Raw genomic sequence first — 16,809 nt, 5'->3', positions numbered from 1 at the left:
GACCGGCCGGGAGCTGGGAGGGCAGAGCTGGGGGGACCGCCCTGGCAGGGGGCTGAGGACCCAGGGCAGGGCAGCCCCAGAGGGCGTGGAGCCCCGGAGAGCGGGACGCGGGCCCCGCATGGCAGCGCCCCAGGTACCGGTCCCCTCTATGTCCCCGCTGCTGCTGCTGCTCCTGGCCACCCTGCCACAGTCCCTGGGTGGCTTGGGCCGCTTCTCCCAGCCCTGGCTGTGGCGCTGCGGGGCGGCCGCCCTGCAGCACCTGCAGGCGGCTCTGTGTGCCCTGCAAGGCAGCCCCTGGCCCAAGTGTCCCGCGCTTGGAGCCTGCCTGGCTCGGCCACAAGGTGTGGGCACTGCTCCCCAACACGAACCACAGCGGCCCCAGGGCGCCCCCTGCACAGGACGCGCTGCTGCGGCCAGGGCTGGCTCTAGGCTTTTGCAGCCCCAAGCGGGGGGGAAGGCTGGCTGGAATGCCGCCCCTGAAAATGTGACGCCCCAAGCACGTGCTTGGATATTTCCCATTGGCCTAGAGCTGGCCCTGGCTTCAGCAGCCCATGCCACCTAGACAGCAGCAGACTGGATAAAAACACAAATAAATCCATCACAAGATAATTTTAGGGTATTTATTTTCAAATAATCAAGGTATGTTTAGGGCATGAATAAATTTTCAAAACTGAATTATTACATTGAAAATGTTCATAACGCATCACGTTTAAAACAAAAAGGAGTCCTAGCAATACCATGCGACGTGCCTTCCCTCATACTCTGCTCAGCTAGCGCTTCAAGAAATGAGGTTCAATTGCTAATTTCAAGGAATTAGATCAATCAGTCACTATTTGTACACAGCATTCAGGAAGGTGGTGGACAGAACCCAGAGGAACTGTGATGAATTTCCAGGAGCAACTTTATTTTCTTTAAAAAGAACAGGAGTACTTGTGGCACCTTAGAGACTAACAAATTTATTAGAGCATAAGCTTTCATGGGCTAGAACCCACTTCTTCGGATGCATAACATTTATTTTCTTTGTGCTCTAAATGTCACATGACAACAAAAATATCACCCTTTCAACTGATTTATGGCCGAGAAGAAAGGTTTCCCAATAAAGCTTCACCAAATTTCATGTTATGGGCCATTAAGTGCCAGCGTCTTTAATACAATTAAGTTAATTTGTGATGATTCAGTAAAGGAATACAACCCCTTCTCTGTTTCTTTACCAAACTACATTTGTTGCGTCCTTAGAACCAAGAACATGAAGAGCCCAGCAGTACATTGAAATCAACAGTGGACACTGACAGTACACTGGTGGCAAATAATATTTCTAAAGAAAAATAAACTAAAAAAAAAAAGGATCTTGTAGAATGATTTCTATATATAGGAAGATAGCATTTGAGGTTTGGGACCATGTTTTGTTAATTGATGTGAGAACAAGAAAGGAAGGGTCATGTTTTGATTACCGATTATATGTAGCTAGAAAGTTAAAAATCACATGAATTAATGCTGACAGAAGTTCAAAGACTATTTTATAATCTTGTGTGAGTTAATTTAAATATATTGCTTAATTAATTCTATCATTTTTTCACCTATTAATTTTCAAAGGTGTTGTGCAGGAGGTGGGTGTACGTGCCCTGCCTTCCAGAGAGAACCAGTCAAGACAATAAAGAGAGGGGGAGAGAGAGAGAGCAGCTGCATGTGTGTAGTTATGATGTTTTTGACACATGTACATTGTAACTGAACAACCCAGTCTGACAGTTTTTAATAATTATTTTGATAAGATAAATATTTGGAATTTCCTGAAGTAACACAGTTGAAATACAAATGATGCTATGTAGAGAAGTTAAACCTCAATATAGATTTGAGGGAAGAATAAAAAAATAAATGTAAATAATTCCATTTCTAAAAATATGTTTAGATGCTTGCTTCTGAAGTACTATTGAAACATAAATGAAAATGTTTTTGTTTACAATAACATTTTCTAATTTAGAATAATCTTTTTTTTCATATTTTGCATTGAGATTTCACAGGGGTAGAAAATTCTGACAGGAGTGAATGATCCCCGTCCATCACCATCTGGTACCTGGCAGCGGACGGGGAAAGGTGAGGGCAGCAAAACCCACTAGCTGTCTGGCAGTATTTCTTACCAGCATCACCCTGTGCCAGGGATGGAGCAAACACAGGGGGAGGGGGGAAAATCTGTCTGGTTCCTTCCAGCAAGTGGGTCCCATTCACCCAGCCTGGGCTGGGGTTGCCAGGTGTCCGGTTTTCTACTCCAGCTGAAAAGGGAAACTGGCAGCGTCTGGTCAGCACAAAAACCCCAGTTGCTGCAGTAACCGGCCTCCACCACAGGGGGGCGAGCAGAGCAGTGGCGCTGGGAGGGGCCAGTCTGTGCCGCGGGGTCACTGTCAGGGACAGAGATTCCCTCCGGCCTGAGCTGGGACCGGGCAGATGATCAGGGGAGCCGCGTTTGTACCCCCAGCATTGAACCAGGGACTGAAATAAGGGCGGAGCGTCCCGGAGAAGGTGCCAGTGAAAGTGAAGAGATGGGACCTGTCAGTCACATTGTAAAACGAGACCTCGCCCGCCTCATAGTCCAGGAAAATCCCCACCCGGCTGGGCCTGACGCTCACGGGGAGGGGGGTTGGGGGGGAGGTGCGGGCCGTGTATTCCCCATACCTCAGCCGCACAGCCCAGTATCCATCCTCAGGTGAGAGTGTGACCGGCCCCTTCCTGCTCACAGATTCCCTACAAACCCCCAGAGTCCATCTAGTCTTGTCTCCCACCTCCACCTCCCAGTAACGCCGCCCGCCCGCGAACCCCTCAGTGCCCAGGACACAGACACAACCATCAAATCTCTCAGGGTTGTTGGGCAGATCCTGTCGTTTGTCTCCGCATCTCACATGTTTCCGATCCTCAGACAGGACTAGCCAGGGATTTGCTGTGTCTGGATCCAGAGTCACGTCCACTGGGGAGAGAGTCACAGAGTCAGTGCTGAGGGCAGGGGCTGGTCACTGGGATCAAAGGGAAATTAACCTGCTCCCCGTTAATCGCTGTGCAGGGGAGGGGGCTTGTTGCCTGAGGGGAGTCAGGGCCCATCTGCCTGTGAGGAAATGGCAGACACTGGGGGAGGGGGTGGGAAGGTGTCAGTGGGGGAGGAGAGGGCAACAGAGGGATGGGGGAGGGGAAAGCTTGATGCTGGGAGAGGAAAGGAGTGCGGCAGGTGACGGGGCAGAGGGGCGGAGGGGCAGAGGGGGGCAGGCACAAGGGCAATGCGGGGAGGCAAGAGGAGCCAGCACCAGGAACACAGAGGGGGGGTGAGGGGGGCAGGTTCAAAGGGGCTGCAGGGGGTGAGGGTGGGGGCAAAGGGAGGGGAGGGGCAGACACAAGTGCAAGGGGGGACAAGGGAAGTGGTGGGCACCAGGAGGACAGGGGTGGGGGAAGGGAAGAGCAGGTTCCAGGGGGTGAGGGGAGGGGTGGGTGCCAGGGCAGAAGAAGGGGACAAACCCCAGGGGCACAGGGAAGCAAGGGAAGGGGCAGACACCAGGGGCACAGGGGTGTGATAGAATGGGGGGATCTCCAATGGGGTGGGGAGGAGGGGAGGAGGAGTGGGGCAGGCACTGGGAAGGCAGAGGGGGCGTAGAAGGAGGGGCTGGCAACAGGGGAAAAGGAGGGGGCAGGGGAAGGCGCAGGTGACAAGGGGAGGAAAAGAGGTGATGGGTAGGGCAGGTGCCAGAGGGCCATGGGGGGGGCAAGGGGTGGGGCAGACCCCAGGGGGAAACAGGGGACCGAGAGGAGGGGCAGTCATCAAGGTGGAGAGGGGCATGATGGTAGGGGTGTGTGCCAGGAGGACAGGGGCGGGCGAGGGAAGGGCTTGTCACCGGGAGAGATGCGGGGACTGAGCAGAGGGGCAGATGTAAGGAGGGGACACAGGACAGGGGTGGGCACCAGGGGGCAGAGAGGGGAAGGGAACAGGTGCACACAGGGGGGTAGAAAGTGGGGTGTGGAGAAGGGCAGGCCCTAGGGGGGCACAGGAGTGTGGAGATGTGGGCACCAGAGGGAGGATGAGGGGAAGGGTGGGACCCAGAGGTTAGGAGAAAGTGTGGGGAGGGGTGGGCACCAGGGGTGCAGAGATGGGGGGAAGGAAGGTCTGACACCAGGGGGCCCAAAGTGGGGCAAGGGAAGGGGCTTGTGCCAGAGGGTTAGGGGAGGGATAGGATCAGGGACAGGCATTGGCAGGACAGAGTGGGGTAGAGGTGGGCACCGGGGGGCAGTGGGGTGGCATGGGATGGGTCAGGCACCAAGGCAAATGAAGGGTGAGGGAAGGGTGGTCATCACAGGGTGGGAGGGCAAGGGAAGGGGTGTGTGACATGGGGGCTAGAGGGGCACAAGGGGAGGGGTGAAAGTCAGGGGGTAGAGGGGTCGAGCAGATGGGCAGGCAGCAATGGGGCAGGGGAAGGGACAGGTGCCAGGGGGACAGTCTTGTGGCATGGAAAGAGGCAGGCACTGCGGCCAACAAGGGGCAATAAGAGGTATTGGGGGGTAGAGGGGGCAAGGGAAGAGGTGGGTTCCTAAGGGGCAGGGGAGGGGCAGGTGCTGGGGGACAGAAGGGGGAAAGGACGGGGCAGGCCAAAGGAGGGGAGCAGTGGGTGCTAGGAGCAGGATGATGTGAAAGCAGGGGTAGGCACCAGGAAGGCAGGGAATGGGGGAAGTCATGGGTGATGGGAGCAGAGGATGGTGCGTGTGTGGGGCACTAGGGAGGAAGGGGGCAAGGGGACGGGCAGGTGACAGGGGGACTGAGCGGGTGAGCAGAGCAGCAGACACAAGGAGGGCTGGAGGAGGGAGGGGTTGGCACCAGGGGGCAGAGAGGGGATGAGGGGAGAGGTAGGGCAGGTGGGTAGAGGGTGTTAGGAGAGGGGGTTGGGAAGGAGCAGGAGCCAGAGGGTCAGTGGGGCTAGAGGAGAGCTGGGCACAGGGGGGCGAGGGAAGGGGTGGGTGCCAGGTGGGCAGAGAGGATGGGGAGAGGGGCATGTGCCAGGAGCACTGAGGGGAGTGAGAAAAGCAGGAGCCAGGACAACAGAGGAAGGTGAAAGATGGGGTGGGCACTAGGGGCAGATGGGGGTGAGGGGAGAGCTGGGATTCATGAGCAGGGGGGAAAGGGGAGCAGAGGCCAGGGTGTAGGGGGAGTGAAGTGATGGGTGGGCACCAGGTGCAAAGAGTGTTTGGAAGAGGGGGCAGGTGCCAGGAGGGCAGGGTGAAAAGGGTGGTGGGTTCCAGGGGGGCAGAGGTAGGTGAAGGGCAGGGGCATGTGACAGGGCAGGGGGCATGTGACAAAGTGGGTAGAGAGGGGACGATGGGAGCAGAAAGGGGGTGAAGGGAAGGGGTGGGGCAAAGTGGAGTCACGGAGGATAGAAGCAGGGGCCAGGTGGGCACAGAGGTTGAGGGAACGGAAAGGAGGGGCAGGAACTAGGGGCTGGAGGCGATGAGCAGATTGGCAGGTGCCAGGGGGCAGAGAGGGGTGAAGGGGGAGGCCTGCATCTCTGTTGCTTTGGGGCCATGTGTGGTTGGTTTGTTACTTAGATCAGGTCGGTGCTGTCCCCACATACACTGGCCAGACACCCCTACCCCAGGGGTGGAGCTGGGACTCTCCATGCTGGCTAGCCCCCACCCCCCCGGCACCACCTTCCAGTCAGGCAAACCCCACAGCCGGCCCCTCCCCTCGTCCGGCCCAGCCCCTCCCCCAGGCCCTGGGAAGTGGATCTGGGCTTGGCTCCTGGGTGGGGGCAGGACAGTGGGGGGATGGGCAGTGGGGGGGATGCTTGGAGGTGTAACTGGGTAATGGGGGGAACAAGGGCCATTACTAATGAGGCCGGGGCAGTGGGGAGGGAGGGGGCATTTCCCCACTTCCTGCCCCCTCCATCTGGGAGAAGCTGCACCGGGGGCCAGTCCCAGCTCACACCCGCGCAGTGCATCTGCACTAGGGGTTTGCACGGGGGCACCGACATGCCTGAGACACTGCTGTGCCGGGGCCGTAACCCCTCCCCTCACTGGGGTTATGGGTCAATAATTACAGGGTCACTGGGGCAGGGGAGCTGGACTCTGGGCTCCCAGGTGGGGCCCAACCCACTGGGCTGCAGAGTCATTCTCACTCCTACGCTTTGAACCAGGCCCATGGCAGTGTTTAGATTCAGCAGGAGAGATTGAGGGAGCCCCACGTCAGACACCCAGAGCCCAGTGGTTCCAGCCCTCACCTGAGGGGGGAGAGACCCCATTCCAATTCCTGTCCCACATCACATGGGGGGATTGCACCTGGGGCTCCCAGCTGAGGGCCCAGCCACTGGGCTAAAGGCTAGAAGGGAAGCGGTGGCACCTTCTTCTGTTCATTCAAACTATTCAGCAAACTCGATATGGATTTGCAAAGTTTCAGTCGATCCAAAATAATATTTTGCAGCAAATAAACTATTTGTCCAAAACATTTCACCCAGCTCCACTTCAAACCTGTCTGAGCAACTGAGGAGCCCAAACCCCAGTAGGGTGACCAGATGTCCCGATTTTATAGGGACAGTCCCAATTTTTGGGTCTTTTTCTTATATAGGCTCCTATTACCCCCCACCTCCTGTCCCGATTTTTCACACTTGCTATCTGGTCACCCTAAACCCCAGTGACTTGCAATGAGTGACTGTCAACATCCCCAGCAACGCAGAGTTACAGGCTCAGGACATCGGCTATGAAACACCCCAGAACTGCCATTAAATTTGCCCTGGGTAGGAAAATCCCACCCACCCCCGCTCCTGATCTCACCCCAAAAATCAGGCTGAAAATGGAGTCTGGGCTCCAGCCTGAACTCTCTGCTCAGAGTGATTTGTCCCATGGACTCTGCGAGTGGCACAGACCCTCTGCAGCTGCACCTGGGCATCTCCCAGAGCAGATAATGGTCCCAGAGAGTGTCCCAGGGGTTCAGGTGTCTCCATCTAACGACAGCACCAGCCACCCCCCTCACTCTCATTAACCGGCCCTGGGTCAGACAGGCTGGGAACTTTCACACCAAGACTCTGGAGACACTTTGGGTTCATCTACACCAGTGGTTTTTAACCTTTACTGCAGCCTGCACCCCTTTGGTTCTCAAAATATGTTCTTGCACCCCTTATCAAAAATCGTTGAAGTAGATCAGTTCTTTAAACCTAGATATATTTTTTGTTTGTATATTACAGTAATCGTTAAAAAATGTATAATGTTAATAAATACATAGGTTTGGTGAAACAAAGTAGTTGTACTTACGTGCCTGTACTTACTTTGTGTTTTCAATGATTTACCTTCTACAAAAATCTGCATGTTTTGTACCCCCAGAAAGGGCATCTCGCACCCCCAGAGGGTGCGTGCACCCCAGGTTAAGAACCACTGATCTACACAGTCTGCGGCAGCAAGTCTCAGAGCCAGGACAACAGACTGAGATTTGTGGGGCTCCTGCTATGGTGCTAAAAAGAGCCATACAGACCTTCTGGCTCAGGCTGGAGATGGGGCTTTGAAACCCAGGGAGTAAGTGGGGGCTTCAAACCCAGGCTCCAGCCCCAGACACAACATCTACACAGCTGTGTTTAATGCTGTAGCACAAACCCCACAAGCCGATGTCTGTCACCCCGGCTCTGAGCCTCGCCCAGGAGGGCTGACAGAGCAGCACGGCACAGACACCTTCCATGCCGGAGGGACATTCACTCTCCCAAGCTGGTGTCTGGAGGGCAGCAACAGCCATGGGTGTTCCAGCTCCCATTGCTGGAAGTGCCCAGGCACCCACAGCGACGCAATGAGGAGGGCCAGTGACTGTAAAGTGTCACCCTGACCCACCGCAGACAGGGCTGGTCCAATGCTGTGCACTGACTGCTGGCAGGACAGGCACGTAAGATGGGGCTGCCTCCAGGAGCAAGGATGGGGAGACCTGCCTGGTTTCCTAGAACACTCGGGAAACAGGGGAGTCCCAGGTTATTAAATACAAATAAATGTACCCCATGTACCATGGGGAGGTCAGGCCCAGGACTGTGGGAACCCCATTTTGGGCTGGAAAGAATGACCCCTCCCTCCAGGGTTAATTTGTTTTGACTGCAGGGAAAAGGGACACATAAAAAGACGCTGCTCTACAAGAACTTTGGATTTGGGGCAGAGGGGCTGTTGCTATGGGGCAGTGAGAGTTTCTAGTACTGGGTAAAGTGGGTAGCTAAGAAAGCAGGCCTTAGGGTATAAGCTTCAGAGGCAGAGGCCAGCCATGGGTTTCAGACGTCCCTCTGCTTACCAGGGATACCTTAGCCTCCCTCCCAGATTCAAAGCTTGGGAACTGGGAGCATTTGAGTAGCTTCCCCCAAGAACCTGAAAGGACTCCTTTGGAAAATGATCCAACCAGCAGCTCTAGTGGACAGCCAGCTCTCTGTGCCAGGGGAGCTGAGGCAGAAGCTAAATGTGATTCAGCATTTCTGGTGGTCCCAGGAGAGGGGCGTGACTAGAGCTCTGAGAGGGCTATTGAACAGCTCTGTAATTTGCAGGCCCGGGTGCAGGTTTTCTTACTGAAACTGGCCAAGCAACAGGAGCAAACCCAGTGACCAGAGGACAGGCAGAAGGAGCTACTCGCAGAGCAGGAGAGAAGCCACCAGGTTGTGGCTACGGAGAGCAAACAGGTCAAGGCACCGAAAAAGAAACAAGGCATTCAGCAGAAGAAATTCTGCTCTAGCTCCCAAGAAGCCCAGCCGTTGAAGATAAAGCTCTAGCACCTGCATAAGTGAAGGACTGATGAGATTATTTAAATACAGGGGAAACTCACAGCTGCTGAATGTACCAAGCACCACACCACAGGGAGGAAGCGGCAGTTGGAATTGCCAATACCCCTGGTCAAGGAGCCCTGACCCTAGAGGAGAAGCAGCACCTGGAGACCGGAATAGTTCAGCCATTGGAGGTGCAAAGAATCAGGGAGCTGGGGAACAACAGTCTCAAGGCAGCCAAGGTAGGAAATGAGCCATGCAGAGGAAAGTTACCCAGGAGCCAAAACTGAAAGGGCTTGAACAAGCCTTAGGCCTTGTGAAGGAGGGGCCCAGAAAGGGCTGCAGGAGGTGAGTGGTGTGGCTGGGAAACTAGAGCAGGGTTTGCTGGGACACAGGAGCCTGCCACACCGCTCAGAAGGAAGAAACCTGTCAAACTTGAAACAGAGGGTGTCTGCAACTGAGCTGGGAGGGGAGATTCCTAGCTCATGTAAACATACCTGCACTAACTCTGCTCAGGCTAGCACACTAAAGCTAGCATGCTAATAAAAGCAGTGTAGCCAGGCTAGGAAGGGCAGCTCGGGCCAGCTGCCTGAGTACATACCAAGGGGGGCTGGGCGGGTTTCTACTCAGGCAGTAGCTGAAGCTGCCACCTGTGCTACCCTGGCCACATGGCTATTTTTAGGTGCTAGCTCAGCTACGTCTACATGAGCTGGGAATCACACCTCTTAGATCAAATGTAGATGTTTGCTAATAGAGGAGAAGGAACAGCTCCTGGAATAAGTTAAAGAACTAGACAGACAAAAGCTGATGGCTCAGGACGGGCCAGAGGTGCAGGCTGAGGGCTCTGGTGTGTGCGATATGAGAGAGACCAGCAATAAATCACCAGGAGGCTGAATTTACACAGGGGAGTGCAGTGATGCTGCGGGTGTCCTGGAAGGCTTTTCAGGGGAAGAAGTGGATCACTCACTGAAGGACTGGATGTAAACAGGCACAGATACAGAGGTGCTGGCTACAAAGAAAGCTGCACTAGTGGCTGTGTCCTCTACAGCTACCCAACAGACCCACCCTGGGAAGAGCTAGAAGAAAAGGTTGCTGCAGCTGAGGGGAGCAGGGCAGAAGGCCTTGCACAGCTGAGCACCCTCCAGGCCCAAAGACTGAGGCCCTGCCGGAGCTAAAGAAGATGCGCTGACAAGGGACTGGATCTCAGCCCAAGCCATCCAGCGGGAGCAGGAGCACTGGAAGGAGCCCGTCTCAGCACTGGAAGGTGACCGGGGAACAGCAATGCTTGTTGTTGCAGAAGGAGCTGACTAAGCTCCAGAACCAGCTTAAGATCAAATGTGGAACGAAGCTCAGCTCTGACACGCATATGACGCAGGAGAGCCCAGAGGCCTGGCGGAAAGAGATGAAATTATGCCAGAGAGAGCAGGCGCGGCTTCTCCAGAATACAGAGCAGCTGGGCAGGGAGCTACACCAGCCGGCTGGAGACAAGGACAGCGCTGTGGTGGGTGCAGAGGTACAGGCCCATCGTGTGGAAGATGGACTGTCTGAGGTGGGGATTCCACCTGCTGGAGGGGGAAAGCCACCATAAAAACACATGTCCAAGAGGAAGTTGAAATAGAAAAGGAAGAGACTGGGGACCTCTCCCCGCAGAGACCTGAAAGAGCAACACAAAGCCCGAACCAGAGCTGGGCTAAAACGAAGTCCATTCTACAGGAAAAAGGGAGGAGCAGAAAGGCACTTTCCCAGCCGCTAACATTACACCCAGCCATGTGGACAGAAGAGGATCTGAAATGTGCTCCCAGAACTCATTTACTGAAGGCTGCAGGAAAAAAAAGCTGTGCTCAGTAATAATTAGAGATATTAATCAGGAGCTCTCTGAATGAAAGACAAACTTAACTCCAAAGGTCACGTGTGTGAGTGTGTCCTGGGAGGCAGCTGTTGGAGGGACCTTGTAGCTAGGTGGGGCTGTGTGTAACAGACCTTATTTAAGCTAACCTCAGCCATACCTGACAGAGCATTAAAGGGTCTTGTGATGAGCACTTCTGGTGTGTATCTGGCTCTGGGGGAAGGTCTGTAGCCAGCCCGTATCTCTTACAGCAGCATGACGGCAATGGTGGAAGCCTGGTGCTATTGCCTACTTCTGCTATGGCCAGAGGGCCTGACTTACAGAGTACAAGTTGTTATGAACTACGCCATGCTGAAGACTATGGGGGATTTTGCCCATCACATGAGCTACCCAGGACTGTGGGGTACACAACTCCTGGTCTCTTCATTTTTTCACAATTCAGTGACGAGAATAAAAATATGGCCAAGGGCCTTGTAGGTTTCCTTGTAGCAGAAGGGGAGGAAGTGCCCCCTAGCTGCAGAACATAACCAAGTGCTAGCCACGGTCAAGCCTGCCTTTAGGTAGACTGGGGGAAGGAAGGTCATGGGGGCCGGCCCTTTAAGGGGTGTCAGGGACCAGCCTACCTGTGACAGGCTCCTGTAAGGGAGAACCAGCCAACCAAGCCCCACCTGGAAGTAATGAAATCCCTAGGTGGCTGGTTGGCAGCTAAACAGCTAATGATCCTGATAAAGGGTTACCAGGGCTCAGATGGAGGGATCCCAGAAACAGGAAGCTGCTGAGGAGATGGGATCCCAGAGAGCTCACAGAGCAAGGAAGCTGGAAGCTGTGCTCCTAAAGCAGGGGTCTCAAACACGTAGCCCGCGGGGCTCTTGTGTGTGGCCCGCCAAGCTCCCTGCCTGTGGGATTACCCCCTGTGGCGTTGTCTGAAGCAGCTGGCAGCACTCCCCTTCGGGCTGGGGGGAGGGGGAAGGAGGCAGAGGGCTCCTGCATTGCCTCCTTCCAGGCACCATCCCCTGTAGCTCCCATTGGCCGGGAACAGGGAACTGTGGCCAATGGGAGTTTTGTGGGAGGTACCTGGAGGAGCAGCAAGAGCAACACACGCATGGAACCCTGAGCCCCTCCCCCTCAGGCTGCAGGGCCAGGGTTCCACCCTGGAACCGCTCTAGGTAAGCAGTGCCGGGCTGTAGCTCGCACCCTGAACCCCTCCTGCACCCCAACCCCCTACCCTGAGCCCCCTACCACATCCCGCACCCTGACCCCCTGCCCTGAGCCACCTGTTGCACCCCTCACCCTCTTGCACCCCACACACCAACTCCCTGCCCTGAGCCCCCTGCTGCACCCTGCACACCTCCTGCACCTCAACTCCCTGCCCTGAGCCCCCGTCGCACCCTGCACCCCCTGGGAGCAGTGTTAGGGTGGGGACTTCGGGGAAGGGGTTGGAATGGGGCGGGGCCTAATGGAAGGGGTGGAGTGGGGCCAGAGGCAGTGAGGGGGGGGGTGTCAGTGATGCAGCTCTCGGGTCAATGCACTAGTCCCCATGTGGCCCTCGTGGTCATTTGAGTTTGAGACCCCTGTCCTAGAGAGAAGAGCTCCTCTAAGTGGGAGGAGCTGCCAGAGACAACATTGATAGAAACAGCATCTGTATGAGGACAGAGGCCTGTAGGTGAGGGTTGCAGGGAACAAAGGTACAGTCTGAACTGAACCCAGCTCCAGGAAGGAGGGCTGGGGGCTCCTGACTCGAGGAGCGTGAGGCCCTTGAGTTAGAGCCAGAGGCTGGAGCAGAGTGAAGGAAAAGATTTTATTTCGGGGTTACTGGAACTCAGAGTGGACCCCAGCAGGGGACTTTTGTCTCAGCCCTTTTGGACTGTGGGGAGCAGTTTAAGGAGGGCTGAAGAGGGCAGACCGAGGCAGGGCAGTTGCAGGGCCACCCAGAGCCAGCTGAGGGTGGTACGTGAGGGTGCCACCCCATGATGAGTCTGCACAACTGGCCCCCATTTAACAGAACTGCTGCCCATTCCCCAGGCAGACAGAGCCTCGCTCTCTCCAGTCTGTCTGCTTGGGCCCAATGGAGCCTGTGTCCCTGAGTGAGAACCTGGAGCAACTGAGCACAGGGTGGTGCCTCCCACCTGACTCCTGGCCTCCGCATCCCAGCTCCCAGGCTGTTCCCTCTTGCCTGCGGCTATCTCTGAGCCTGCTGCCCCTGCTCAATGGCTCCATGTCTAGTTGGCAGCCGGTTTCAAGCGGAGTGCCCCAAGGGTCGGTCCTGGGGCCGGTTTTGTTCAATATCTTTATCAATGATTTGGAGGACGGCGTGGACTGTACTCTCAGCAAGTTTGCAGATGACACTAAACTGGGAGGAGTGGTAGATATGCTGGAGGGTAGGGATAGGATACAGAGGGACCTAGATGTAAGGGGACTGTTGCCCCCTTACTAACACTCAGTGGGGTGTTTTGGTTGCTAGCTCCTAGCACTAAAAGGGGAGGGGTCGATGGCAAATCAGGAGCCTGAGACTGACAGTCCCCAGGAACAAGGGGGAGAGGCCAATGCTCCAGATCAGCCTGATTGACAGGGCAGGCAGGCTAATCAGCATGACAGGAGGCCAGGGGGTCCCGTCCTCCGTGTGAGCTGGAATTGCCTGGGTCAGACAGAGTGGGGCCGAGCTAAGGAGAGAGCAGGGGCCCGAGCTAAGTTGCTGGAAGCAGAACTGCAGCCCAAAAGCCAGAGCACAGCCCAGAGGGAGGAGACCTGCAGCAACCAGGGCCAGAGGGGCCAGACAAGCAGCCAGGAAGCAGGTCAGAGCTGGGAGCAGAGTCACAGAAGCAGCCTGCAGAGCAGACCTGTCCTGGGGGCAGAGCTGCAGCAACCAGAGCCAGAGAGGCCAGACAAGCAGCCCAGGGAGCTGAAGGCAGAGCAGCAGCAGCTGTGCTGAGGCCGAGTGGAGCTGGGGCTGGAGCCGTCCGGAGCTGGATGCGGTGAGCAGCTGAGGAGAGTGAGGGGGACCCTAGGCAGTGGGCCCAGCACAGGGAGACGCCTCAGCCAAGAGGCTCTGCAGGCCAGACTTGCAGGGGGATCATAACCCCGACCGGGCGGGGGCGACACTGGGAAGAAGGGTCCTGCCACCTAGAGCCTGAGAGCGTGTGGCCACTGCCAGAGCAAGTGTCCAACCCACAGCGTCTCTGCAGCACAGCCAGGGCCTGAGAAGGAGCCTGTGACCTACAAGGAACAGACTGTGAAGTGCCCTGACATTCCAAAGACACTGTGATGTTCCCTGCCACAGAGCGGGGTGATGTTTTCCTTTAACCTTTCCCATTTTTCCTTATTCTTTTTTTAAAATTAATTGTTAATTAAACAACTTGTATTTGCTTTAAATTGTATGAAATGATCAGTGGGTCAGGGAGGTGCCCAGTGCAAAGAGAGTACCCCGGAGTGGGGACACCCTAGCCCCTGTCCTGGGTGACCACAGCAGGGTTGGGGGTCGAGACCCCCAGGTATCCTGGGCCCAGCCTTGTCGGGGTTTATGAGGACTCTGCCAGACAGGAGAGTGCAAGGGGAGTCCTCAAGGGCAGGGAGGCCTCTGGGTAAAGGAAGTGGGAGCGAGGACTCAGATCCTTTCGCTAGCCCACTTCACCGGGGTAGTGCAGAAGCCAGGAAAGTTCCCCACAATAGTGGGACCATTCCCCCGCTTACATAGATAAATTAGAGGATTGGGCCAAAAGAAATCTGATGAGGTTCAACAAGGACAAGTGCAGAGTCCTGCACTTAGGATGGAAGAATCCCATGCATTGCTACAGACTAGGGACTGAATGGTTAGGCAGCAGTTCTGCAGAAAAGGACCTAGGGGTTACAGTGGATGAGAAGTTGGATATGAGTCATCAGTGTACCCTTGTTGCCAAGAAGGCTAATGGCATTTTGGGCTGTATAAATAGGAGCATTGCCAGCAGATCGAGGGACGTGATCATTCCCCTCTATTCGGCATTGGTGAGGCCTCCTCTGGAGTACTGTGTCCAGTTTTGGGCCCCACACTACAAGAAGGATGTGGACAAATTGGAAGGAGTCCAGGGGAGGGCAACAAAAATCATTAGGGGGCTGGAGCACATGATTTATGAGGAGAGGCTGAGGGAACTGGGATTGTTTAGTCTGCAGAAGAGAAGAATGAGGGGGGATTTGATAGCTGCTTTCAACTACCTGAAAGGGGGTTCAAAGAGGATGGATCTAGACTGTTCTCAGTGGTAGCAGATGACAGAACAAGGAGTAATGGTCTCAAGTTGCAGTGGGGGAGGTTTAGATTGGATATTAGGAAAAACTTTTTCACTAGGAGGGTGGTGAAGCACTGGAATGGGTTACCTAGGGAGGTGGTGGAATCTCCTTCTTTAGAGGTTTTTAAGGTCAGGCTTTACAAAGCCCTGGCTGGGATGATTTAGTTGGGGATTGGTCCTGCTTTGAGCAGGGGGTTGGACTAGATGACCTCCTGAGGTCCCTTCCAACCCTGATATACTATGATTCTGTGCCCTGGGGGTACAGAGTCCCCTGATGGCTGGATATTGAACTGGGGGTGACCCAGGGCCCAGCACGGAGCCAGCAGGGTCACTACAATACTCTGTCAGACCCAGCCAGACAGGCCCAAGGGTGCACTGGGATCCTTGCACCAACTCAGTGTTTGCTGCTGCCCTTGCAGGGCCTTGTCTGTACTCAGACTGGGAGCCCTTTGGGGCTGGAAGCCCCTTGTTCTGTTTCTGCAGTGCCTGGCTCATGTGTGGGTGCTATATTAATAATAACGCTCACTGCCCAGCCCCTAAGGGCTGTGACACAGTGTGGGGCCTTCCCCATTGCACACGGGGACCCTGGGGTGCAGGGAGCCCTGGTTACTCTGCTGTGACATTATTGATATAATCTGGGACCATATAGATCATGGTTGCAACCAAGGTCCTGTAGTGGCACCCAAATCTTGTATAAAGGGGGTCAAATGGGGTGTCTAAGACAAGGTTATGGTTTACTGGTTATGATTATGTTGTCTATATGTGTGTATCAATGTTGTAGTTGAAGTTATGAATATTGGCTCTGTACTGTCTGTATTTCAAACTTATGCTATGCTTCTGGGTGACATCCCAGACAAGCTGGTGTTAGCTCTGCCTAGCCTGCTTGATGGCCCATTAAGGACCATCAGCTATACAATGGACCCATGCCTTGAGACTCAGCAAAGTATGCAGGAACTGGCCCATGTGACTCCAGACTCCATTTTGCTGTAATTTTCCACAGTAAGAACAAAGAGGTGTTCTTACACCTGGAAAAGACTAGATGAGGCTGATGCCTCATCTCCATTTTGGTTCTTCAATCCTGCTTCTTACCTCTGGAGGGACTTTGCTACAAGATGAAGCTTTGAACAAAGGACTGAGGACCCATCCCAGCTGGGGATGTATTCCAGAGACTTGATTTGAACCTGCAGTTTATTCTATCTCTGCTGCAATCCTGAACCAAGAACTTTGCCATTACTGTATGTAATTGATTCCATTTAACCAGTTCTAGCTCTCATCTATATCTTTTTTCCTTTTATGAACAAAACTTTAGATTTTAGATTCTAAAGGATTGGCAACAGCGTGATTCGTGGGTAAGATCTGATTTGTATATTGACCTGGGTCTGGGGCTTGGTCCTTTGGGATCAGGAGAACCTTTTTTCTTTTATTGGGGTATTGGTTTTCATAACCATTTGTCCCCATAACGAGTGGCACTGGTGGGGATACTGGGAAGCTGGAGTGTCTAAGGAAATTGCTTGTGAGACTTGTGGTTAGCCAGTGGGGTAAGACCAAAGTCCTCTTAGTCTGGCTGGTTTGGTTTGCCTTAGAGGTGGAAAAACCCCAGCCTTGGGCTGTAACTGCCCCGTTTAAGCCATTTGTCCTGTATTGTCACACTCAGTTGGGTCCCGCCAGAACCGCATCTTCACACCCTGGTTACTCTGCCCCACACATTCACTCAGCAACTCTCCCGAGCTGCCGGACCCAGGTCCCTGGGATCAGAGCGCGGGCAGTCAAGTGGCACTGAGCGGGTAGTGACTGGTGGGGTGGGTGAAAGGAAAGGGTTAATCCCAGCGCGGTGGCACTTTGCTACCCAGCCCTGGCTGGTCTCTGCCCTCTGGGTGCAGCACAGGGCGTGTGTCTCTGAGCAGTTCCTGCCCACTCACCTGCCATTTTCCCCAGACACAGAATCCAGGTGCCAAGGGAAGGAGAAGCCCCAGCA

At 54.7% G+C, this 16,809-nt stretch overlaps 1 protein-coding gene across 1 annotated transcript in view; it reads right to left on the bottom strand.

Moving 5' to 3' along the window:
- Positions 1-606: 606 nt before the first annotated feature.
- LOC128848360 (butyrophilin subfamily 1 member A1-like) overlaps positions 607-16,809 on the bottom strand; it is a 48,897-nt gene continuing 32,694 nt past the window's right edge. Inside the window, exon 12 of the mRNA XM_054048340.1 lies at positions 607-2,956. Within this exon, the coding sequence (XP_053904315.1) occupies positions 2,397-2,956 (560 nt within the window). The 3' untranslated portion in view covers positions 607-2,396. The remainder of the gene's footprint in view (positions 2,957-16,809) is intronic.

The sequence above is a fragment of the Malaclemys terrapin genome, chromosome 13 (assembly GCF_027887155.1).
Source record: "Malaclemys terrapin pileata isolate rMalTer1 chromosome 13, rMalTer1.hap1, whole genome shotgun sequence".
Lineage (NCBI taxonomy): Eukaryota > Metazoa > Chordata > Testudines > Emydidae > Malaclemys > Malaclemys terrapin.
The sequence above is the reverse complement of the archived record's forward strand: the minus strand, read 5'-3'. Positions and strand labels throughout refer to the sequence as shown.